Raw genomic sequence first — 24,240 nt, 5'->3', positions numbered from 1 at the left:
AGATCTCCGCTGTCCATGACACATGCAGCTTCTCTGAACTTGGAGGACAGAGCAAAGGCAGCAAAGAGAACCCCAGAAGCCAGCCTGGAGGCAACCAGACACAGTGCTGACCACTGCTAAACTCTGTGACCTCTTCTCCTAGCAGTAAGCCAGTCTGGCTGCAGAAACACAGATCCTTCCCACATTGCTGCCCGGCGTGACCCCTTCAGGACAGCAGGGCTGACTGCTGACCCTTGAGACGGGTATGAAGCTGTCTGCAGGGCTGCTGACCAATGCCTTTGCAATGAGGGGAGGAAGAGGAGGAGTGCAGTCTTTTCTGGAGAACTGAGTGGGGATGGAGCTGAGCATAACACACAGAAGGCAGTGTGTGAGCCTTCCCACTGAGCTCTGCCCAGTTCAGCATGATCCTATGCTAACTCTCCCTCTGGTAATCCTGTCTCCCCAGTATACCTTCCCTTCCTCAGGGACTACCAGCTCACAGTGCTCAATGCCCTTCCTGTCAGGGCTGGAGACATTTGCTTGTCCTAATGTAAAAAACTTGTGTTTCCAGACTGGCCACTTTGGCCTTTTCCACTCCCTTTTAAAAAGGAGGGGATGGAATGTCTTAAAATCCAAATTTGTCTCCATCCCACACAAACACAGTGTTCTCATTTCCATTAGTGTCATCTATTTACATGCGAAATGCTTGGTGAGGAAATTGAGGTTAGTGAGAGAGAAAGTTACTCACATTAGACATGAATCCCAACGGATATGTGTTGCTGTGTGCCCTTCTACTCCAGACCTTGCCCCACATTGGAAATAGGGCAGACTGCAATTAAAACACAGCAAACAGAAAATGCCGCTGACTCTTTAATGGGAGTCTAAGGTGAAAAATGGCCATGCTGATATACTGATTAATTTACTTAAGGTCACTCCAGAAGCTAATGGCTGAGGGGGAAGCTGTGCTGGCTGTCCAAGGTCTTTCCCCATGAAACTGTCTTCCCTTCACCTCTGATTCAGTGCTTGCAGTATAAAAGACACTGGCTCAGAGACTTACAATCTTAGTTAATGCTTCTGCCAGCGTGTCCGCCAATAAATCATTTCTACTTATGAACAGTGGCCACTTTGGTGCTACCAGGAATTAGCCCCTGAGACGAAACACGCTACTACGTTTTCAGTCATAAAGATACAAGGTGCAAAGTACATGGGTGTCCTGCCAAGCTAAAGGTACCTCTCAGGCTTAAAAATAAAAGGCATTAGTAATCGGCTTCTACCAACCCTCACTGGGTTCTGAATGAAAGCTGCGGTGTCCCTTTTCATCTCCATTGTCTCTAAGCCCCGTTTTTATACAGTTAGGATGCTCCTGCATTCGCAAGCAGGTTTGCCACCAGTGCTCACCCCTCTGTCTCCTGAGAAGTACCAAGAGGGGCACAATTTGAAAACTCTTCTGTGCTGGTAAAGGAGATAAGGTGAAAATTCCTAGCAAAAATCAGAGGGAAAGCAATCATTGGGTCCATGCTAGTTCTGGAGAGACACCTGCTGGCAATGCTTGAAGAGCCCTAACCAGGCTCTGAAATGCACTCAGTCCTCCCTGGAAGCTTGGCTAATAAAGCCTAATAAAAATAAAAGTATAACAGAGATGAAAAAGGAGGCTAGGGGAAAAGGTTCATACTAAAGCAGTGGAATCAAAAACAAAAGCACGCTGCAAATCTGCACGCGATCCAAGCCCTAATCCAAATTTCACCATCTCTTGTGCCTGACCAGCATTTCACAGCCTGAGTTCAGATCAGGGACAGCTCACTGGGGTAGGCCCTCGACAGAAACTTAGCAAGAAAACATTGAGAAAGACCTACAGTCTAATATACCTGAGAGATTTCTACTTGTTTAACTATAATCAGTTTTTAACTGCCCTCCCAGCCAGCACTCTCATTTCAGGACAGCCAAAGAAACCCAAATTCCCACTTGGTGTGAGCTAAATCAAAGTAAGCTGAAATAAGGGCACTCACAGGGGCTAGAGGGGCTGGTTCAAAATCATATCTATTTTCATAAAGACACCATCCAGGCATGTAGCTGCATGTTACATGCAGGGGCACACACACAGATGAGGAAGAACGTGACTTACTTGCAGAAATCCCAGCAATTAGTACCAAGGAACCAGGTCCCTCTAAGATATCTCAATTCCTGTCAACTTTCTGATAAAGATCAGTAGCAGATTCAGGCCAGCTTCTCCTCCCTTTGCACAGGATCTGCAGGCAGACGGCTTAAATAACACCTATTTAGGTGAGAAGTGAATGCAAAGAAGCTCCAGAACTAAGCTAAAGACCCAGACTGCAGGAGTCCCCAAAGCAGGAGTTTTTCTGCTCCTGTAACAGCAGCACACTGTTCACTGCAATTATTCCTTGCTACAGCTCTGATGTATACAAGGCTTAGTGGAGAACATAGCTGGCAAATTACTTTCCAGTCAACACTCAGGCTGTAATTCAATGTTGCATTTTCTCCATCATTAACACCAGTCTAAGGAACTGCCATCTTTCCGAGACTGCCCCCCATTTCTCTGTCCCATTGCTGCAGTCCACTGATGCCTCCACGCAACTGTTGGTGGGACAAGATCACTCAGATGAGCTCAGGTAAAGGGAGCGGATGCATGGTCTTAGCTGGGCATATGTGGAGCAGCAGTAGGAGCAGGTAGCAACATCTGAAGCTGGCCCTGCTGCCGGAGAGGATGTCACCCATTCACAGGAGTTTTTGCAGTTCCTGGTGGTGTTGGAGAAGATGCAAATAAAGGACAGGCTTGGTAGATCCGGTAGCAAACAACCCTGTGGTTTAGGAGTGACCAGGGGACTGTGCTTTCTTGGGGTGAAGTGACTGGACAACATTTCTCCTGGGACATATCAGTCAGAAGGGAAGGGAAAGGCTGATAGAGAGCATTGCTTCAGTCACTGCTTGTGTTGGCCTTCCCTTATGTGGGATCCCTGTTATTCCCTCTGCCCTTCTGTTTCCCCTTGGTAGACCTCTTTCCTCTCTTTTACATGGAAAGAGGTCTCCAAGACAGGAGAGAGGTCTCCAGGGCAGCAGACCCAGAAGTGGGGCAGGTGTCTGCACCAAACACCTTTCCCTCTTCCTCTGCATACCCCTCTCCCCGAACAGCAGCTTGGGAGTCCCTACACTGTCACTCCCATGCTGACCATGATAAGATACGCTTGTGCACACAGGTGAGGAAAGAAAAGAGTCTGTTAACAAATGTGCAAACAGAGCAAAAGCAGACCAGGCACTGTTCCCTTTCCTTCTCCCTTTGTCCCTGCTCATATCACCTACACTTAGTTTTCCTTCTTTTGTGGCAATGTGCACTCCTCCGGCAACGGATTTACTGTCTGGTTCTGTCCCCACTGAAGGCAACTGGGATGTAGGGAGAACCTGACTGACTTCCCTAAGAGCAAGACTCCCACATTACTCCCTCCTCAGGGCTGGAGCTTGCTTTCTTCTCTCTCTGCAAAGCAGCATGTGCCCTGCAAAACCTCATAACCTAGAGCAGGAAAGCAATGTGGAGGCAGACCAGGTCTGGTCCAGATTTGGCACTGAGATGCCACTTTACTGGTGGAAAGAAAAGGAATAGTAACTCCATACAATAGTAGCAGCAGCAGATCAGAAATAGTCACTTCTGTGCTTTACACAAGGGACAGAGGAAAAGAAATGCAAGACATGAGCAGGGGGAAAGCCAGAACTACCACTCGAGTTCCTTCCACTCTTTGAGCTGAGCTCATTTACCCAGAAGGGAAACAATTTACAGCAAGAGCGACCCAGGGAACACATGAGTGCATATACAGGCATTTTTCCTGCTGAATGAACTGAAAGGATGAGAAAACACTTACAGCTCAGTTTCTGAGGATGGCAAAAAGAAAAGTCAAATGAAACTCTCTGTCCCTGGGGATGTGCTACGTCACCGGCATCTTTGTTAGCTTGCTATCCCATTTCTCAAACTATCACCTAAAGGAGTGAGTAGATGGAGCTCTGGTTGCCCCTAGGCTGCCCACGCTGGCAAGGGCCTTCTAGGGACATCGAAGGATGGTAATTACTGTAGCAGACCCTGCTCCTTCCCACAGCTCTTTCCCACCTCCAAAAGTCCAGTCCTTTCCAGTTATATGCCCCTGTCCTTGCTGTGCTTTATATTCACTTCATTTCCCTGTTTACAGTTCAAAATAGAGTATTTTCAGCTTTCCAACTTTTTAATTAAAAAAAAATCAGTATTTTGGTTACAAGGAAAACTCCAATATTCAGCAAACAAAAGCATTACCAATATTTTCAATGAGGATTTGGGGAATGTTTTTTTCAATCAAAATGTGACATGCTACTAAAAATATAAACCAAAAACATATTTAGGGAAGTTCTGCATGGGTGTTGGGCTACTTCACCAAAAGATCCTTATCCTTATTTAAAAAAAAATGGAAACTGTCCATTTGCTGCATTACTGACTGACTTTATACCGGAATATCCATTTTCTAGGTACCAATCTCTTTAATGTGAAATTTGTTAAATGAGACCACATGTTCCATGTTTGAAGAAAAGGGAAAAAATAGAGAAGCCAGCATCCCAGAGAAGGCATTGAAGAGAGCTTTGAAATAAACCACAAATAAACTAGAATAATATATACTTTTTTAAAACACAAGGAGTCCTAACGTTTGTTGTACTATGAAATTCCTTTGGTTGTGACCTAAGACAGGAATTTCTAACACAGGTTATTTTCAGCTTAAGAAAGGTGAAAACACTTTCTACATTTTCTAAGCAAACCAGGGATCACAGGATGTCCTCTGCTGGTAAGGACAACACTTGGAGTTCAGACAGTCCCAAATCACTCTGAGACTGGGTACTTATTCCTCTCCTATTCATGCAAAGTATTTTGCAGCTGGAAACTCGACAATTAAATAATAGGTAAATTCTTATAGGATTGTATTCAATAGCCTCATGAAAATCCAAATATTTTTTTCCAGTTGCTCCTTTCTGCTGCTTTCCAGTAAGAAATGCAGGAAGTAATAACGATTCGTTGCCTCATAAAAATCTTGTTCAAGAAACTCAAGTTCTGACTGTCCGGCCTTGATCCCTACAACCCTTCTTATTTTTACACTGCAGCCTGCCAGTAACTGCAAGAAAACAAACTAAAAGAGTCACAATAGTTCAGAAAGTTTTTTTCTGGAGGACAGTTAAAAAGTGCTGTTATAACCAAACTGGTGGGTAGCAGCTGGATTTTTTTTTTTTTCCACATGCACTTCCCACCCCTGTGCTGGACTTCTCAAGATGCTCCTCACCTCCCCAGCCCTTTTTTGAGAGCTTTCTAATTATTTACTGTGTGTGGCTTTCCTTTGTATTAGGTTTAATTTCCTCTACAAATAGTGCTGACCTCCAGGAAACAAATTTTCAGCAGCATTAAAGGCAAGACACCTAATTTGCCAATCCTTGTGACAAAGGTTAATATGTTCTATTATTCCCAACAGTCCGGCTAAAGCAGGAAGCTCAGAGACTGCAAGAAAGACAGTAGCACCCCATCATGAAAGCTGTAATTCTTAGATCCTAATTTACCAATAAAGAGCCGTTAAACAGAAGGCTTGTTTTCTTCTTTTTGCAGAGCAAAGGAAGAAATACTCCAATTCCAACGTCATTATGCACGAGACTTCACAGTACCATGTACAGGTGAGTGCAATGAAACTTTATGGGACTAAGCAGAGACTTACGTCAATGATAGAGGCTGATAATGAAATGTGTTTCGTTTTCCTGAAACTTCATTAGGTCAAAGATCGTTTAGGAACCTTCTTATAATAAGCAAGTGTCACTGAAATTTTCATTTCTCCTGCAGGAATGTGGGACTTCTCCAGTCCTTACTGAATAATCAAGAATTAGCAAATTAAAATGCTGAGTATTTGGGGAATGGAGAATGGGGAAAAAAAGATGTTAAAAAGATAAAGATAATTCTGTGGAAGCAAACAGGAAATTGAGATGCTGTTGTTCGCTCTCCCTCTTCTGTATTTGAAGATGAGCAAAGGGAACTGTTCTCCCTCTTGTCACTCCATGCTTCAAACCCTTCTTGATCAGCATGGACAGACAGGTTAAAATGAGGGTTTCCATGGTGGCTACAGGAACTCATCTGCCCAAACCAGAGACCACATTGTTTATCATCTTTCACCCAGCAGTTCTCTCCCACTTGCTGTGTCCTCCCAGGTAATTCAAAACTGTTCAGCCATGAAAGACATTAAGCCAAACCCATCTTCCAGTGTCACTGACATCCACTTAAAAATGAGGAGCCAGTCTGGCTGTCCGGGGCCTGGCAATTTCTGGAATGTAACATGTTGGAGCAAGCCAGCAGCCTCCATACCACAGGAATAGACATACCTGTCCAAAGCCAGCTGCACCATTCATCACCAAGAACTGGACAAGACGAGAAAGATGAGAATTCCAGAAAGGAAAGCGCTTTATGAGGTCCATATTTTAGTAAACAGGGCCTTCTTTTCTCTGGTTTATGGCCCCACTTCAGCAAAGAGTTTAAGTACACACTTTGAAATAAAAAAGCCTGCTCAGTTGCTTAAAATGAAATTTAGATTTTAAGATATGTTTGTTTGGAGAGAGGCTCTGGTTTCCATCTGAGAAACTAACTTGATGACCAACCACCCCATTTTTAGTACCGGCCCACAGACATGCTTTCCATGGCAGGCAAATGTCCCTGATGACACCAAGGAAGAGAGTACTGCACCGCACGGCACGCAGCCCTTGCAGTGGAAACCACCTGTGGCTACATGCCAGTAGCTAAAAGGCCATGGATCCCTTTTTCTTCATGTCATCTCTCTGTGATTTCAACTACAAGAAGGTCAACTTGCCTTTTGTTTCAAGCTGTCATGAAGAACCCCAGAGTGAGCTCTACCTAATGAAGTCACTTGTGGAGACAGGGAGGGGACTTTAAACAGTGACATGTACACGAATCCTTCATTAATTATGCCATATGCCATTCATCTATGAGTCTATACCTTGAACTTTGACCAAGGCAAACAGAATTTCAGTGGCAGACAGTGAGGCAGGAGGAGGTTTTCTCATAAAAGGTATTTTACACCCTCAAAGTAATCTATAAACTGATCAAAGTTTAATAGTAGAGGGAATCATTGCCTGTTCTTACAGGAGTTACTATATTTGAAGCTCCCTCTGGATGAAAGGGTTTTTTAATGAGATAAATAAAAAATAACAGCAAGTTTCTCTCCTCCTCACTCTACCAGTATCTAAACAAAACAGAAAGAAAAAAATATTCTAATAAATCTGAGCCAGACATGTAGCTTTACCCTCCATGAAAATTAACTTACATAACAGTAAATAACAAAGGAATTTATGAAGATTATAAACCTGGCAGTTAAAATAGTAGAGCAGATAAGAATGCCAGTCATCAGGTATAAACCAATTCAGTTCATTGCTCGGAAAGCAGCGGATTTGTCACCTCTGCACAGATAATGTTGACTTTGTGAATACCTTTCACGCAGCATTTTACAATTACAGTAACACATACCTGAGCGTGTTCTTCATATTTGATTGCATGACCAATCCCAGCTTTTAATATACCTGCTCAAATAACTGCCAGGAGCTTTTAATATATTGCCTCACCCAATACCTTTGCTTTATGAACACAGAATTGGGTCTTCACTTAAAATCTGCAGTGTTTTAGCCTCTTCTCTGCTCTGTCCAGTCCCACACCTCTCTCTCATGTCCTCATGAATTATCCAACTACCACCTTAACAACAAAGTGGTCACCACGAATTCTATCCCTTCCTAATTCCCACCAGCCAAGTCCCATCACAGTCCTCCTGGGGATCCTCTCTCTAGTGCACTGAACTTGACTGGGATGTTGCTCTGTCTTTGACCACCACGTTTAAAGACTCTGCCTTCTCTGCCTGTCAGGGCTTTAAACTAGAGCCTTTCCCTCTGCAACCACCTCTTCTGGAAACAACTGTGACTCCGGTTCTTGCTTGTAGGTCCCCAAGTCCATCCAAGGCTCAGGTGCCTCATTCTGAGCACGCAGATCCCCTCAAGTCTGTCTGGTCCATAACAGACACCATGTGCTAAGCCCCTTCACTACTTCACTTGCGAGGCCCCTTCACTACTTTCTCCAAGGCAGGACAGGGCAAAGCAAGGCCAGCTTTTGCTACTCGATAACCCCCCTCCCAGTCCACATCCTCCTGTTTTTTTACAGGTAGAAAGGACTTCCTTCATAAAGCAACTCTCTCATCCTCCTTCAAACCGTGAGTTCCAGAGAAGACTACCCACTGGTGTTGGTTTTAGTCAACCAGCTCATGAGCTGAGACTGATAGTGGGAGCAGACTGATTCTCCCCCAGTCCTTTTCTGTTCTCTTCTTGCATTTTGCATCTCTTGCTTGCCAGTCCTCTAAGACAAAGACTGTCTTTATGTGCTGTGTCTGGAACAGTGGGCCCTGATCCCAATACAGCACCACCATAGCAAAGAGTCGGTACCAGAAAGAAAACTGACTGTTCCCTAAAGTGGGTATGATCTCTGGGATAAGTCATGAAGACAAGGGATCAGAGGGAGAAAAGCCAGGCACAACTCACCACTCTAAAACAGTCAGCAAAGGGCCTCTCCAAGGGCCTGCTTTAAATGCACCCCATTTTTTCCAGCTCCTGCTCTGAAATCAGGCTGCAGGATTTGAGTGTCAAAGACAAGCAGGAGTTTCCACTGCTACCATCAAAACAAACACAAAATGCCTGGCAGGACTGTTTCTGGAGTTGTTGCACTGTTGTCCCCATCCTCCCAGTGACTGTGTAACACATCTGCTGTACCTGCAGTAGCGCAGGTAGAGGCCTGCAGTACCCAGGTCCCACTGCCAGCAACATTAAGCAGCTCCATGGCTCTTCAGCTGAGCCGCACGCACCCATCCGATTTAGCAGCAACATGTCATTCAGCCTAATCAAGTCAGGGAAGCAACACTCAGGGTGTCATGTTGGTAGATGAGTTATAGATATTCCAGGGAAGGGAGAAGGACCTGGGACCTGTCCTGATAAGGTCTCCTGGCAGCAGGTCCTAGGACCAGCTGCAGCACAGACCACATTGATCAGGCCTAAAACATGCCCATCCGAAAACCTCCTACTTACCTCTTCTGGAGAATGTTGCTCAAGACAGGGATAGGGAAAACATCCAGCCACTTCCCCAGCAGGGCACATTCTCCTTCCCTTTTCATCACAGCAGGGCAGCAAAGGGAAAAAGGCGAAACAGGATCATTTCCTTTTGTTTCCCTAATTTTTTCCCTCCCTTGCTGTCACCTGAACACGTGGCCTGATTGTGCAGTCAGTCACACAAGGACAACTCCACAGAAAACAGCCTGGCCGCTCTCATACAGAAGTATTGCAAAAGCACTGCTGCTTTGAAGAGAAAAGCTCCCAGCTTATCCTGCCTTGCAGTCCCCTCTGCTGGCAGATGCACAACTGCTGCTGCGAGTGCAGTTTGTTCTCACTGGCCGAACAGCAGGAGGATCTGGAGATTAGAGAGAAGAGAAATAAGTTACCAGATTTCAGAAGTGGACTTCACCCACTGTTGGGGAGGACACAGCACTTGGATACAACACACGCTTGTCCCTTCTATAACTGCCTCCCGTCTAGCATTCACCTCCCTTGGAGCCCCAGGAGCAGCTGAAAGCCTGCAGGTGCAGCTCAATTACACAACTCTCCCTAAATACAACTAGTGCCAAGTGCAATGCCTGGATTGCCGCACGCTTCAGGACACAGTTAGAGCAGGGCTGGGAAAGCATGCAAGTGTGGTCATGTCCAGGACCTTACCACCTCATCAGAACTGCTCCCAAACCCAAGTGCACACATCACCCAGCACGAGAGAGGAGGACAGAACGGATACCAGTTTGGTCATGGGAAGAGCCCTAAATTGGGTTTATAGGACAGGTAGCAGGAGGCAGGAAAACCAGGGAAATCTAGTAAGGCCACAGTGCAGGACAGAGGCAGGCAGCAAAAAATCCCTTCTTACAGTCAGAGAGGCTGATTTTCACTACTATAAGGGCTGATTTGGTGATTTTGGTGGGAAGGTACATAAGGGCATTAAAGGCTGGAGCAGAGTCAGGTGTTGGGTTTGGAGCTGTCTTGCAGACTGGGAAGATTTGCAGTGCAGAAAGCTCTCTGGTGCAGCTGTGCTGTGTGTCAAACACTTCAGGCAGTAAGCCTGGCTAAAGCCCACACCTGGATCCCACCTCAGTCCAGAGGACAAACATTTGCCCAGGGTTCGTGTGAGTTCTTTGCCTGGGACAAATTTCACACAGGGACATCTTCTATGTGAATCAAGCAAAATGCAAGTGCTTTTAGCTTGGAGAGTTAAGCTTAAATAGTGTACCTAAATTTCCAACCCAGTTTAAAAAACTCAGGGGCCCAATCTGCATGTATAAAGCACTTGCAAACACACGCTGCTGGATGGGAGCCAGAGCTGCTCGAATTGACATATGATGAGATAAATATGGAAGTGGTGAAACTCGTTATGAAAACCCTTGCTGGGTTGCTCAACCCTTATGAAACTCTCATCTTTCACCCCTATGGACAGACCAGTACGGACTGGTACTACCAACCAGAATGTACACCTTCAGCAGTGACTCTTTCATACCCATGCTGTGAAAAACAGACAAACAATAATCCAAACTTTTGGAGGTGGTGTCACCAATGATTTATGGTACACATACCATCAAAGCTTTTTCACTTGTTTTTTCTTCCTTTCCTCCCAACTTTAGCACTTGGCCACCTTCATCATGGACAAGAGCGAATCCATTGTGACGGTGGACGATGCCATCCGAAAACTCATGTTGCTCAATTCAAAAGAGAAGATCTGGACCCAGGAGATGCTGCTGCAAGTGAACGACAAGTCCATCCGCCTGCTGGACTGCGAGTCGCAGGTACCCAGAGGGCTCCAGGGAAAGTTACCTGCAGGTTATTGGGTTTGGTGTGTGCCCTTCCCATTCTGCTTGGGATGGCAATTTCTCAGGAACCTGAATAACGGCAAATCACTACCAAACTCCACTCCTAGGTGTGCAGGGGCTGGCTGATTTTAACTCAAATGCAGGCAGTTGTGGGCTGATTTATTCACAAATCCAGAGAACAGATACTACCCAGATTGAAGATGCCTTGAGCTGTGCTCCAGGCCAGCAGTATAACTGCTTTCTGTGGGAGTGATGCAGACTTACAGGTCCATGGAAATCTGCATATAGCATGAGCAGAGAGGGAAGGACCTATTATTTGCATTATAGTAACATGCAGAATCCCCTACCCAAGAGAAGTGTCCCATTTTGACAGGCAATACATGCACACGCACACAGGGCACCCAATCTGACAGGACAGAACAGTCAGAGAGTGGGAAAAGGGTAGCACTGCCTGCACTTTAGCAATGAGAAACCAAAAAATATTAGTCCCAGGTCAGTGCCAGGGAGTCAGTGAGAGGGCAGGTTCTATCACTGCTATTATCCAAAAAGCATCTTCCCACTGCTCTGCTAGGACATGTGACAAGTGCAGTTAAAGCACAATAAGATGATGGCAAACTTGTTGAAGCCTCATGCTGGGCCGTCCGTATTCAGGACTCAGAGAAGAACAAGGGTTCACCTCCATTTGCCATCCACCTCTCTTCTATTTCTCCTGGGTCCCAAGCACACACTGTCCCTCTGCAAACTGTGACATGCATCTTTGAAGAGCCCAGCAAATCAATGCTGAGAAGCATAAGCTGCGTTAGGCCTCCTCTCTACTCAAACAGGGATCCCAGGACTTCATATACAAGACCGTTCCCTGTTAGTTTAATAGAGCTCTCCATTACCTGACCCCATCCTTTCTCTTTTTTAGGAGGAGCTGGAGGAATTCCCTCTGCCAACAGTCCAGCACTGCCAAACGGTGCTGAATCAGATGCGCTATTCCTCCATCCTCCTCCTGGTGTGCCAGGATTCAGAGCAGCACAAACCGGACATTCACTTCTTCAACTGTGATGAGGTGGAGGTGAGCAGAGCGCCTCCTTGCCAGTGGAATGAGAGTGGGGTATGCTGGGAGATGGGGTACTGTGCCTGCAGCCAGAAACCCTTCTGCACTGCTGGGCCATGTGAGACATGGAGAGAGGAACCAGCACTGTGTGTACGAAGGAAACTGCAAAGTGCAGTGTGTGTGCAGGAATGACTGCTGGCTGCATGGATGTATTGATATACTGGCACAGCTTTGTTCTTGCATGTTCAAAGGTGTGGACTGGGCAAAGCTATGAGTGTCCTCATAGAGAGAGTATTTGCAATCCACCTGTAAGGTCCTTTCTAGCCCACCTCTCCCACTCGTGGCACCAAGGCTCTCACCGGCACATCCATCCCAGCAGCACAGCATCCAATCCCACCACAGCGCATCACGCGCACAGTCTGCTTGCCTTATTGGCAAAGTTTTCCGGGAATTATATAGGTGGAAGTTGTGAGCGGCCCTAGAGGTTTGCCCAGCCATTGATGCCTTCACATTAACGTCCCTAGGCTCCCAGCCCTCCTAAATTGGCACTCTCACCTATCCACATATTCTCGCACCGTGCACAGTTAGAAATGTTTGGCTGCAGCCTACCCCAAGGCCAAGCAAGCTGGTGACAGAGCAAATATGCCTCCTGGCTCCCAGCTCTCTGCCAGCCATTTCTTCCCTTGCCCACTTGGAGTTGTCAACCCTCTCCAAAGCAAAGCCCTTAGTAAAACATCCCTGTTTTGTCTTTGAGGCGGAGATGGTTCATGAGGACATAGAAAGTGCCCTGGCAGACCACAAGCACGGAAAGAAGATACGGCCACAGACACTCAAGTAAGTGCTGCAGGGCTGCAAGATATAGCTGGGAGTAAAAAAAAGCCCCATAATCGTATCTCCTGCAAAGAAAACTCAGGGCGCAGAGGCTGCCAAGCCAGCCCTGGACCCCATATGGATCCAGATGCATGTAAGATTTTAGCCAGTCTGAGCTCAGGGTTTAAAGCTGAATGAGAGCTAGATCTGATGGCATGAAGCTCTCACATACCCTTCTGGGCAGTTTTGTCTAAGGAAGCTGGAAAACAAGCCTTTTCTCGCTTGCCTCATTGCTGCGGCAGAGCCCAGACAGAGAGGTTCAAATTCCCCGTCAAAGATGATAAAGGCTGCAAATCAAACTCTCCCATAATTGCCATCTTCATGAGGACACAGATAAAAAGCTCACTTAGGCCTGCTAGTTGAGTCCCATAGCAATTTACAGTGGATCTGAATTTTGGCTGTCATTACTTTTCCTTGCTCAAAACATATCCTTTACATGCCTGGGAATGGAGTCTCAATCTCCCATGAGCCACCCCTCAGGGATTTTATACTCTGAAATGAAACACTCTAGAGGAACTCTACTGCTGACTGATTTCAAAGAAGGGTTCTTGAGTGTTGTGACAGAGCCAGGAAAAAATGGTTCAGGCGGTTGACTCCGTGCAAGGTGTCTCACCAGCCTCACAGACAGCCTCTGCTCTGAAGGACCAGCCAAAACAACCCTGCACCACTACCAAATGCTGTTTACTGAAAGTACAGGTCTTCCAGACCAAACCTGGCAAGTCCCACTTAAACCAGTCAACTGCTGGAGCTCTCCTTTGCCAAAGATGCGGGCTTTCTGCTTGCAGCCACCCCTCCCAAACCTGCAAGCCTCTGGGCAAAGGGGGAAATTCAGCCAATGCAAATAGCATCCCCTGGAGTGTCCGGTTCTTGCTCCTACTGCTGCATTCTCACAGTTGGGAACAGGATCGGCAGCCACTGATGCTGGCTTTGCTGTTTGTCTTGCAGAGCAAACCAAGAAAAGATAAAGCAGAGACAGTCTATCCTCCCACCACCTCAAGGGCCGGCTCCCATTCCTATCCAGCATGACATGCGAGGCTCACCGATGAACCGCAACCGGGTGGCACCTCCTTCCCAGCACGATCCAGGTACTGGGGGTGATCAGCAAGTCTGTCCTGGGAGTGGGTGACTTGTGCAAAAAAATCAGCCAGGACAGCCAATCCTCCTGAAAGGGCCTGTAATGGTTTTAGGCCCTGTATCGCTGGAGCACAGAGCCTTTTCACAGTGTTATGAAATAACACAGACACTACCAAACACAACATTTTGTTACAGCTCTGGCTGTGCTTTATAAATGCCTAAAAATTGGGCAGCGGCAAACATTTCAACCCTCTAGGCTAGCAGTAGGCATCTTCTGCTAAATGACAGCTCAATAAATCAAAGCTCCTCGAAACTCCTTGTAATGACATCTGTGTGTTGTGGACACTGAAATTCCTAAGAGAGATGAAAGCTCTTCATGAAACTGAGCAAACACATGAAGCTCAGACCAGGTACTGGTGATCTTAAAATGTACAGACAAGATAGACCTGGGTCAGCAAGGCAAATTCCTGGCCTTGCTGACTACACAGGAGCCAAAATTTTACCCAAAGAAATTAAGTGGTTTGCACTAATTTTGCTAGAATCAAGAGTGAAAATGCAGATTTAAACTCATCTCTCTCATGTATTAACCTAAAATCTTATTTCAAAACTGTCCTGACTTCAGTCCAGTTTTAGCTCTCTTGAAAAAAACTTGTATTCTTCTCTGGAGGAAGAAGTAACAGAAATAAGTTCCCAGATTCTTTCACTGACAAAAGCTCGAATTGACTAAAATGACCAACAAATGCTGAGCCTTTCCTACCACTGCCTGTTTTACCAGTTTCTCTTGGGGTGTCTGCACTCTTAATTTCTAGGTTCAGGGAAAACATGTAATCAAGGTACAATATGAAATACTCCAAATAGCAGCAGAGGAGAGAAAATACTCTTTTCCCTGGGATGGGATCTGAAGCCAAGGGGCTGATCTAGTCTCCTGAATGAAGAACCTATTTTAGATCCAGCTTTGCATAATGCAAATAAGATATGGCTGAGCAGAAGAGGCAGATGTGCTGGTTGCTTTTTTTTTTTTTAATAATTCATATGCATATGATACAGATTGCCATAAAAAACTTTCAGTTCTTCAGGGCTTCATGTTCCTAGGCAGGGCTAGAACCAGGCTTTTCTCCAAACATATGTCCCATTGAACGCTGAACAGCTGTCACAGGGTTTTTAGCATATGCAGGCTGTAGCTATTGCAAGGCAACAAAGTCCCCCTGCAAGGAGGTCTGCCACCATGTCCACTCAAGGACACTGCTCCATGGGTTCCCAGCAGTCCACTACAGACCTCTCTATAAGCACTCTTACGTGCGTGAGGAGCAGCTTTCCAGGCCCAGCCAAGGTCTGAAATTCACATTTGATATATCAGAGCTAGACCATCTATAAACACCTATATGCTGATGCCCAGCAGCTTTTCATGAAATGGCTACCCTTAACTCTTCCCTTCCCACTATGCTTAACATAAAGTTTTAAGTCCATTACATCAACAGGGCTGGGTGCTTATCCAGGCAGAATTTCTGAACTTGAGAAAACAGAGCCTGGTATGAAAGCAGCTGGCAGAAGAAAGTCTTGACTGATGCCTGTTTGCTGGGATTGCTTCTCTCTTGAAACAAATCTTACTGCTTTTTCTACAGGCCTGCCAAAACTAATCACCTAATCTTAACACTTAAAGATGATGTACATTTTTCACAGTCTTCTGCCAAAAACTGCCTTCCCAGTTCTCCCACTTTGTATGTTCTGGTGTCTGAACACCTGCTATTCTGGCCCTTTCAAATCCCGTTTCACTCAGTTGATACATCACTCTTTTTACAAGAGGCTACCTGAGCAATTGCTCACATTGAAATATTGCCATCTCACCTTGTGTCTGTCTTCTGAAACCTGGGAGGCACTTGTACATTTATTTATTGCAAGAGGATGCTTTCTACACCCATTAAAAACCCTTGAGAGACTGCACACAAGTTTGTACAAAAATGCTGATTTTTGCGCGGGCCTGCCTAAATGTCTGTCATGCAGAATTCCTGCCCTGATGCAGTCTAGCAACTGACAGTAGTATTTATTTCCAGGTCTTATTTCTTCATGGTCATCCACTGACTAGTCAAACTCATATCCATGGGACAACCAAGGCTCCTGTGGAGAGCTGGAGGTTGGAAGAGTGGGTATGAGTTATTCCCATCGCACTTCACATACACTTGGAGCGCTTAGCAATGGGAGCAGGGGCCATTCAGCTCCTCAGTGGGTGTAAGCTTAGTTCAAAGGCAAAGGAGTTAGTGACTCACAACAGCTGGAGATCTAGGCTTGCAGGTCTCTGCCTGTAGCTAGCAGCTGGTTGCTCTTTGYGATTCATTCACTGCCTATATTTGAAAACAGGCAGTGTATTGACACGGAGGGTTGGCAGGCAGATGCTGTGACCCTTGGAAATTGAATCGGCAACTTTGATCACCTCCCGCACGAACTGCTCTTTGAGAGCTCCTGAGGTGCTTTCATAACCCACAATAAATGACTAAACAACCCAAGTCAAGAGTTACCATCCCACGGGCCACAGTTCCTGTGTTAAATGGAGCCCATCCTCAGCCTGTGATGGTAAACATCTTTTTCTCTCCTCTCCCTTGTTTGGCAGACTATGAACGACGAAGCTCCAGCTCCCAGGACCACGAAGAATCCCGAGCTATCTTAGCACAGAAAATTGAAAAAGAAACGGTTGGTAACAAGAGTGGTGCATGGTCAACAGACAGAAGGAGGGGGGAAGAGAAGGAAGCAGGGGGACTGCTCCATGAAAAAACATTTTATGCATAGGTCGAGGGAGGTGATTCTCCCACTCTACTCAGCCCTGGTGAGGCCMCATCTGGAGTACTGCGTCCAGTTCTGGGCTCCCCAGTACAAGAGGGATGTGGCACTACTGGAGCAAGTCCAGCGAAGGGCTACAAAGATGATTAGGGGACTGGAGCATCTCTCTTAGGAGGAAAGACTGAGAGAGCTGGGCCTGTTTAGCCTGGAGAAGAGAAGGCTGAGAGGAGATCTTATCAACGTGTACAAGTATCTGAAGGGAGGGTGTCGAGAGGATGGGACCAGACTCTTTTCAGTGGTGCCGAGCGACAGGACGCGAGGCAACGGGCACAAACTGAAACACAGACACTTCCATCTGAACATGAGGAAAAACTTTTTCACTGTGAGGGTGACAGAGCACTGGAACAGGTTGCCCAGAGAGGCTGTGGAGTCTCCTTCTCTGGAGATATTCAAAACGCGCCTGGATGCAATCCTGTGCAATGTGCTCTAGGTGACCCTGCTTGAGCAGGGGGGTTGGACTAGATGATCTCCAGAGGTCCCTTCCAGCCTCAGCGATTCTGTGATTCTGTGATAGTTTAATCATTGTTAAACTGGCACCTACTGCCTATAAAGATGAGGTGAGCAAAACCAAAACTCCATCGCTGGGTCAGCTGCAATCTCTTTTTGTCCTCAAGTAGCTCTTCTGATTTCAGGACTGCTGCTCCCCAGCCCACAGCCAAGTCTTAATTTTCCTAACATCCATTAGCAGGGGACAGTTATCACATTGACAAATACAGCAGACTAACCCAGGCAGAACTTTGTGACTGAAGAGTGATGCATTCAGCTTAATTTCATACCTGTATTCCCCATTCCTGTCCATTCTTGCAGGAAAGGATGTGGGCAGGCACAGATAGGTACACGCTGGGATTTGGGCTTCCCAGATGCATGCAGTCCCAATTCTCTTTCACCTTGTTTTGTCGTGTTTCTGTCCTCACAGCAAACTCTGAACTGCACTCTGGATGACATTGAAGTGTTCGTTGCCAGGCTTCAGAAGGCTGCAGAGGCATTCAAACAGCTCAACCAAAGGAAGAAAGGGAAGAAAAACAAGAAGAAAGGGCCAGCAGGTATATTGCATCAGCTAGAACAAATGGGCAACATGAGGCATGGATGAAGGTTGGGAGGAAACCTAAGCAGACTCACACCCTAGCAAGGCCAGGTCAGTGCAGCAGTATGGCTATGGATCCAAAAACAGATACATCAGATCGGTAGGTCCTGCTGCTCCTTAGGAACTTATTCCATAGCACACACAACCTCCAGCACAGAGAGATATGTTTTGGCTTTCCTCATCTCTTGATTCTGAGTTGTTCTAGTCACAGCACCCATCTCTGCTGTCTTGTGCATGCCAGAGACCCGAATCTCTCCTGGAAAAGGACGTTCTAATTAAAGTGTCTTTCTCTCCACCTTCTCCTAAAAGAGGGAGTACTGACTCTTCGAGCAAGACCCCCAAGCGAGGCTGAGTTCATCGACTGCTTCCAGAAAACCAAACTGGCTTTTAACCTCTTGGTAAGACACAGAGGGGTATTTTGGTCCCATGCAGTGATAGGGCTGTTTCCCTATATATCACAATTACTAAACATTTAAAATGAAATTTGAACCAAAACCACTACCGAAGTACAAAGGTATGAATTCCAGATTTCTCTGCCATAAACAATCACAAAATAACCATTGTTTCAGGCTTGTGCAGGTTTCTCTGGTCAAGTTGTTAAACTGAAAATAAAGGCATAAAGTCTAAATTCAAAAAACGCACAAACCTTCCTGCCTGCCTGTGCAAACACCAGCATCATGCTCCCATGCAACAGGCACTAGGACCCCTGTTTCACAAACACRTTGTGCAGATGTGCATCAGCTCTGCCAGAAAAAGGAGCAACCCTTTCCTCTCCATACCTTCCTTCTCTGTAGGACAGCACAAGCATTTGTGCCCCTGCATGGGACTGGGGATAGCATACACATTAAAACAAACCAATTTCTTTTTGCCATGCTAATTTTAAGCCAGATCAGTTCCCTTACTAGATTCATCCTGTGGCTGCAGAGATGCTAGTCCAGCCCAAACTGAGTGGTGACACAGGATGGGACTGAACAGCCAGGGTCATGGCTTGCTGATAGCCATACCAAGGCTTATATAGACATCCTTACTGTTCATATTCAATTTTGTTTGCACGCTTTAAAAATCTGGGTGATTCTGTGAGAACTCTAGTCTTTGTTATCCTTCCAAAGCATAAAATTTAGGACTTAAATATATATACAAAAAAAAGATAAGTTATGTTCCTGTTTGATTCTGTGTACTAAACAGCTGTAAAGCTGCCTCAGCTAGGGGTCTGGGAAGTCTCCAGTTATAACTGATCACACTGATGTCCCCCGTTGCCCTGAGATTTCTAGCTCCTCCTTTGTTTCTCCTCTGGAGGAGCTGCCTTATTAAGAAGGGGATGAAGAGCAGGAACATAAAGATGTTCCCAATGCTGCCAATTCTGCTTAATTAGGTATGTGAGCCCGTCAGGGTGATGAGCCAGAAGGAAGTTCTATCAATTCTGACCAAGCTTGCCCAGTGAACACAGCCTAACAAGATCATTCCTGAGAAGTTAGTAAGGCTGCCCTGAGGAAGCAGCTGAGGATTTTCCAAGCAGAAAGAAATCCAGGCTGGGTTATTGCATCCCAGCCCTTTCTGGCTGCTCACACAGTCGAGATAAATACAGTATAGCCAGCACAGTCAACCAAACCCTTAGTCACAGCCTATGTCTACACTGGAGTTAGTGTCCTATCCAGTACAAGCCAACTTGGCCACTACCAATAGCATGATGCAGTCGCAAGCACTCATTACTCATTTGCAAGACTGAAAATCTGGGTAAATACTCTGACACGCAGCCCCACCAAGCTCTGCATTGCTACTGCCCCCCTATCAGCAGCACGTGAGCTAACGTGTAGGAAATTCATTCATGTATCTTAGCTCTCTCTGCACTCAGGCCTTGGACGTTACTGTCCATGGGTACACAAGCCCACCAAGAGCAGCTCTTCTCCAGGCAAGAAGCCAGGGAAAAGTAAGAAGGAGGCTGGGGTATCCAGGCGGAGCAGCACTGTTGTGTCTGCCCCCAGGACTTTGTCACGTGCCGCACAGCTGCGCCCTCCTTGTGAAGTGCCACTTTGCTCAGTTGCCCTGTTAACATCAATTATTTCACACTTTCCACTCCACATTAATGTTTAATCGCCAGCATTTAAAATGACTAGGCCTTGCATTTTGGTAGGGAAGGGGTCTGTTTTCCATTGCAGCAATACCAGCAGCATGAGACATGAGAAAAGAATAGAAAGGAAGCACAAGCTTTCTCACCAAGCTTAGCTGATTGCTGTTAATGCAATGCAATTCTTACTGTAAAGTAATCCTAAGCATTTTGCTCCTCCATTCCACTACAGTTTATTTCAAATACCAAGCATTTCACTGGAGTGGGCAGCTCTACATGCGCTACACAGGCAAGACCTTGGTGAAGATTTTTCCCTGCGGCAATTTGCCAAGGGACCGTGCAGAACACTCGCTCTGTTGTTTTCATTCACGCGAACTGACGGGATTTTCAACTTTGCAAGAATCAGAAGCAATAGGCCTTCGATTCTTCACTAATGCTTCCAGAATAAACCAAGGCTTTCAGTTTTCTCTCAAAACAGCTTTAAAGAGCCTGATTTTTACAGAGCAGCAGACGCTTCACCCCTTCCGAAAGTCAAGGCCCTTAGGAATGGACACCAAATAGAAATGATCTAAAACAGAATGACTCCTACTCCCCAAACATTTAATCTTCTTCCCTGATTTGAAGTGAACTATTAAGAGTTTCCTTTCTTTTCAGGATGTATTGTTAACTGTAGCCAGATATCAGTCAACAACAATTCCTCCATGTCACAGAACAGAAGAGTCAAAAACAGGTTAAGATTAAATGAGGTTTCCTTTCTCTTTTCAGGCCAAACTGAGAAAGCACATCCAGAACCCAAGTGCTTCAGAGTTGGTGCATTTCCTATTTGGGCCACTGGAACTGGTAAACCTTATTCACAGGCCTTTTTATTTCTAGTGATGCTGAGAGACTGAATAGACAGGACACTAGAGTGAATTAGGTAAAAATTTCTACACCTCAAGAGGAGTCATATTCTGCCAATACCCTGCAATGAAAAGCAGTAAGGATGAGTGATCTAACTAGTTTTAAGAGGGAGCATGGTTGTTTTCTCTCCATGTGACACAGTTGCTACAATCTGCAGGGGATTAAACTTAATGACCAAAGAGGTCCATGTTAATCCGTCATCCTAGGATTAGGGTATATAAATGCAAGTAAGACATTACTAGCAGTCAAAAGGAACTTGACCTGCAGTAACTATTGCTACATCTGCCATGGCAAAAATGCATGGGTCAGCACCAAGTTACTACAGTCAACTGCCAGATGCAAATGAAATCAGAAGGTTGGCGCGTATTGTGTGGTCCTCTTTGGGCCAACTCCCCCGTCAGACATAGCTTTCTACCCATATGACTTAGTCCTTTCAGCCTGGAGAGATTCATACTTCAAAAAAGAAGTCTACGGTTGAGTCTGAGATCATGATCGCAGTGGCAACTATTATGGCAGGGGAGAGGACACAACCAGCCCACCAAGCGAACTGTCTCAGGGAAACCCAGCAGCCACTGCCTTTGCATTCATAGTCAGCTAAATTATGCAGAAGAGTTAGGAGACTGCTCAGAGCTGTATAAAGCATTCACAGCAAAGTCTAGAAACAACACCGGCTCAGATTTAATTTCCAGCTTGAACTAAATGTATCAACACAAACCCTAGCAAATATGAGTTGTTTTGCCACATTAATAAAAACTTGGTGTGAACAACAGTGTGAGCATTCTGTAGTTTCTATTTGGAATCAGCCTAGTCCCACCTTCAAGCAAACACGGCTCAATATTTGCAGGTAGGAAACAGGTATCCCAACTTGAAAAAGAAGCTACAGGTGACACAGAAACCCTAAGTTATTCCATTTTTTAATGTGGCAGCTTATGATGTATCCTATCTCCAACAATGGCTAATTTTCAGTTCAGACATTGCTCTGACTGCAACAGAAAAATTCTTGCTTTCCTCTGAGCTGTCCCCTCTTCTTCAAAGATTTAGGTTGATGCTTCTTGAAACAACTGAGTTGATCTAAGGATTACCTGTTGTCAACAGGAGTCATGCAATCCCTTGGCACGAAGGCTTGCCCTTTGACTGTCGTTTTATCCCTTGGAGAACTCAGTCAGATCACAAAGTTGGCAGGGGAACTATTTGCCTTATTTGTCTGTTTGCTTTTTCTTAACAAAAACTGCCTGTTGAATGACTGTCAGGACAGTGCAAGGATAACAAGAGGATGCTGGGGGAGCACAGCATCCCTTTTAAGTAGCAGCAAACCATTCATTTATTTCAACTGTGTTGTGAAACCTCAGCCTTACGTATGAAGGCACAGAAGGAGTTTTAGAACTGCTAGTCTAATATGAAGTGGCATGGTTTCAGAGGTACTCACCATAGAGCGTAGAGTGGGTTCCTTTGGAATGGGCATGCACAGAGACTCCAAAAGATCAGAGCCATTGATTTTTCTGTCTTTGATTTCTGTTCTTTTGTGTGTGCTGCTTAGACATTTTGAACCCCTGCAAAATCTCTTGTATTTGCATGTGTTTGTGTGTAATCCAGATTGTCAATAGCTGTGGTGGCCCTGAGCTTGCCAGGTCTGTCCTCAGTCCGCTTCTTTCTAAAGATGCCACAGATTTCCTCAGAGGACACCTGACACCAAAAGAGATGAGCCTCTGGGACTCCTTGGGAGAGACATGGACCAGATCCAGGTGAGACAGGGCTGCCAGTTCACAAGGCTTCTCAAGCACTTGAGAAAGACAGTAGGGATGCTTAGTTTTATAGCTATGTCGGAGGGTCAAGGATAAAGGAGGATGTGGGTCTGTTTCACCCTAACCCTACAATTTTAATGGTTGCTTACAGCTCAGGGCATAGCATTTCACATCCTCTTTGCCCTGGTGACCTTGCCTCTGCCTGACACACAGTAATGGAGGGTCTCAGACCCATGCTCCTTGTGACCCTCACTGCTTATTCCTGCTTCATGTCCTAGAGCTGAATGGCCTCGAGAAGCAAACATCCCGAGCTACATTCCCAAATTCCGCAACGGCTGGGAACCGCCCATGGAAATCTTCCGTGGAGCTCCCTGGGAAATAGATATCGGACACTTGCAAGAAGAGGTTAGTTTTGTGCTCCCAGTCATCCTCTCCCTTCCTTTCCCCCTTCCTCCCACTTTCTCAGAGTGAGAAACATCTTTTGCTGAAGCCCTTGATGCTTTACAAGCTGGAAAGCAAAACTCATCCTGCCTACAGTAGTGAGGTCCTTGCTGGGTTTTATCATGACAGATTGAGACGTCAGTTCTCTGATTTACCTGAGGGAATGCAATGAACTGCAGCACAGGGCTTAACTCTGTTATTGGAGTGAAGTTCCAAATGACACGGTATATTAGCATTAAAACAGAGGAGCAGAGATCTGGGCAGAGTCTGCTGCTTGGCCAATACCCCAAGTGCACGGGATTTTGCTGCCAGTACCAAATCTCATAGCCTAATATACTCATGCAGCAGAGGCACACACAAATAGGCTAGCAGTTGTTGGGCATCCCTTTCAACAGGTCAGCCCTAGTCCTTCCTAAAAGTGAGAAGCTTTGGCAAGGTAACATGGAGCTGTCAAATCAACCATAAAGGATGAATAACCATCAACTGTACATAAGCTCAGCCTGCAGCTATTTTCTCTAACCTCTGTATTTGGCACAGAGGAAACCAGCAGTATTTCAGGGAGAGCAAAGCTGTCAGGTGCTTCTGACATCTCAAATTCTGGTCTGACCCATCTGTGCTACCATGGAGTTTGTGGTGGTGTTTAACAAGTAGTCAGCTCAAAACTCAGTTGGATCTGCTCACTCCACTTAAATATGGAAAGAAAATAAAGCCAAAAAAGGGCAAGCAATAATCAGCCTCAGCTCCTGAAAAATGGGAAACAGAATATCTGGAATTAGGTGAGCCTTTAATGAGCCCCATGGATGCTGGTTTCCCTGAAGAACATTTTTTTCTTTGGTGTGTGCCTCATCTTGACCAAAAGCTTCCAGGCCGTGATTCATCTACCATTATCACCTTCCTCATCTCTGACAGAGCTTTCCCCTTCCCTGGTAATACTGACTCTGTTTTACCTTTCCAGCTATCATCAGCCAATGGATATCCTTACCGTAACTCCTCACTCAAGCGTGGCCAGTCAGCTGATCAGACGCAAGCTGTGGATGCCTTTAAGCAGAACGTAACTCAACATGTAAATAGGTAAATATCAGCACCCCCCTGGAAAGTGGTGCCTTGGCTCCCAGCTGGTAACCTCAGAAGCACCCACCACAACTTATCATGACACCAAGATGTTTTGGCCTTTAGATAACTAACTCTCTGCTATTATTAATCCAGTTAGATAACTCTCTGCTATTATTAATTCAAACTTGTTAATGAGATCAAGAGAACTCAAAGAT

The 24,240-nt window shown here is 45.7% G+C and overlaps 1 protein-coding gene across 1 annotated transcript in view; it reads left to right on the top strand.

Annotated features, from left to right (window-relative positions):
• Positions 1-681: 681 nt before the first annotated feature.
• EPS8L2 (EPS8 like 2) overlaps positions 682-24,240 on the top strand; it is a 34,925-nt gene continuing 11,366 nt past the window's right edge. Inside the window, exons 1-14 of the mRNA XM_026073174.1 lie at positions 682-702; positions 2,551-2,606; positions 5,559-5,661; positions 10,737-10,898; positions 11,833-11,982; positions 12,719-12,798; positions 13,780-13,919; positions 16,514-16,593; positions 17,657-17,783; positions 18,134-18,222; positions 20,655-20,729; positions 22,383-22,531; positions 22,810-22,936; positions 23,928-24,043. Coding sequence (XP_025928959.1) covers positions 682-702; positions 2,551-2,606; positions 5,559-5,661; positions 10,737-10,898; positions 11,833-11,982; positions 12,719-12,798; positions 13,780-13,919; positions 16,514-16,593; positions 17,657-17,783; positions 18,134-18,222; positions 20,655-20,729; positions 22,383-22,531; positions 22,810-22,936; positions 23,928-24,043 — 1,475 coding nt within the window. The remainder of the gene's footprint in view (positions 703-2,550; positions 2,607-5,558; positions 5,662-10,736; positions 10,899-11,832; positions 11,983-12,718; positions 12,799-13,779; positions 13,920-16,513; positions 16,594-17,656; positions 17,784-18,133; positions 18,223-20,654; positions 20,730-22,382; positions 22,532-22,809; positions 22,937-23,927; positions 24,044-24,240) is intronic.

The sequence above is a fragment of the Apteryx rowi genome, unplaced genomic scaffold, assembly GCF_003343035.1.
Source record: "Apteryx rowi isolate R43461 unplaced genomic scaffold, aptRow1 scaffold_363, whole genome shotgun sequence".
NCBI classification, from domain to species: domain Eukaryota; kingdom Metazoa; phylum Chordata; class Aves; order Apterygiformes; family Apterygidae; genus Apteryx; species Apteryx rowi.
This window is presented reverse-complemented; position numbering and strand designations above follow the sequence as displayed.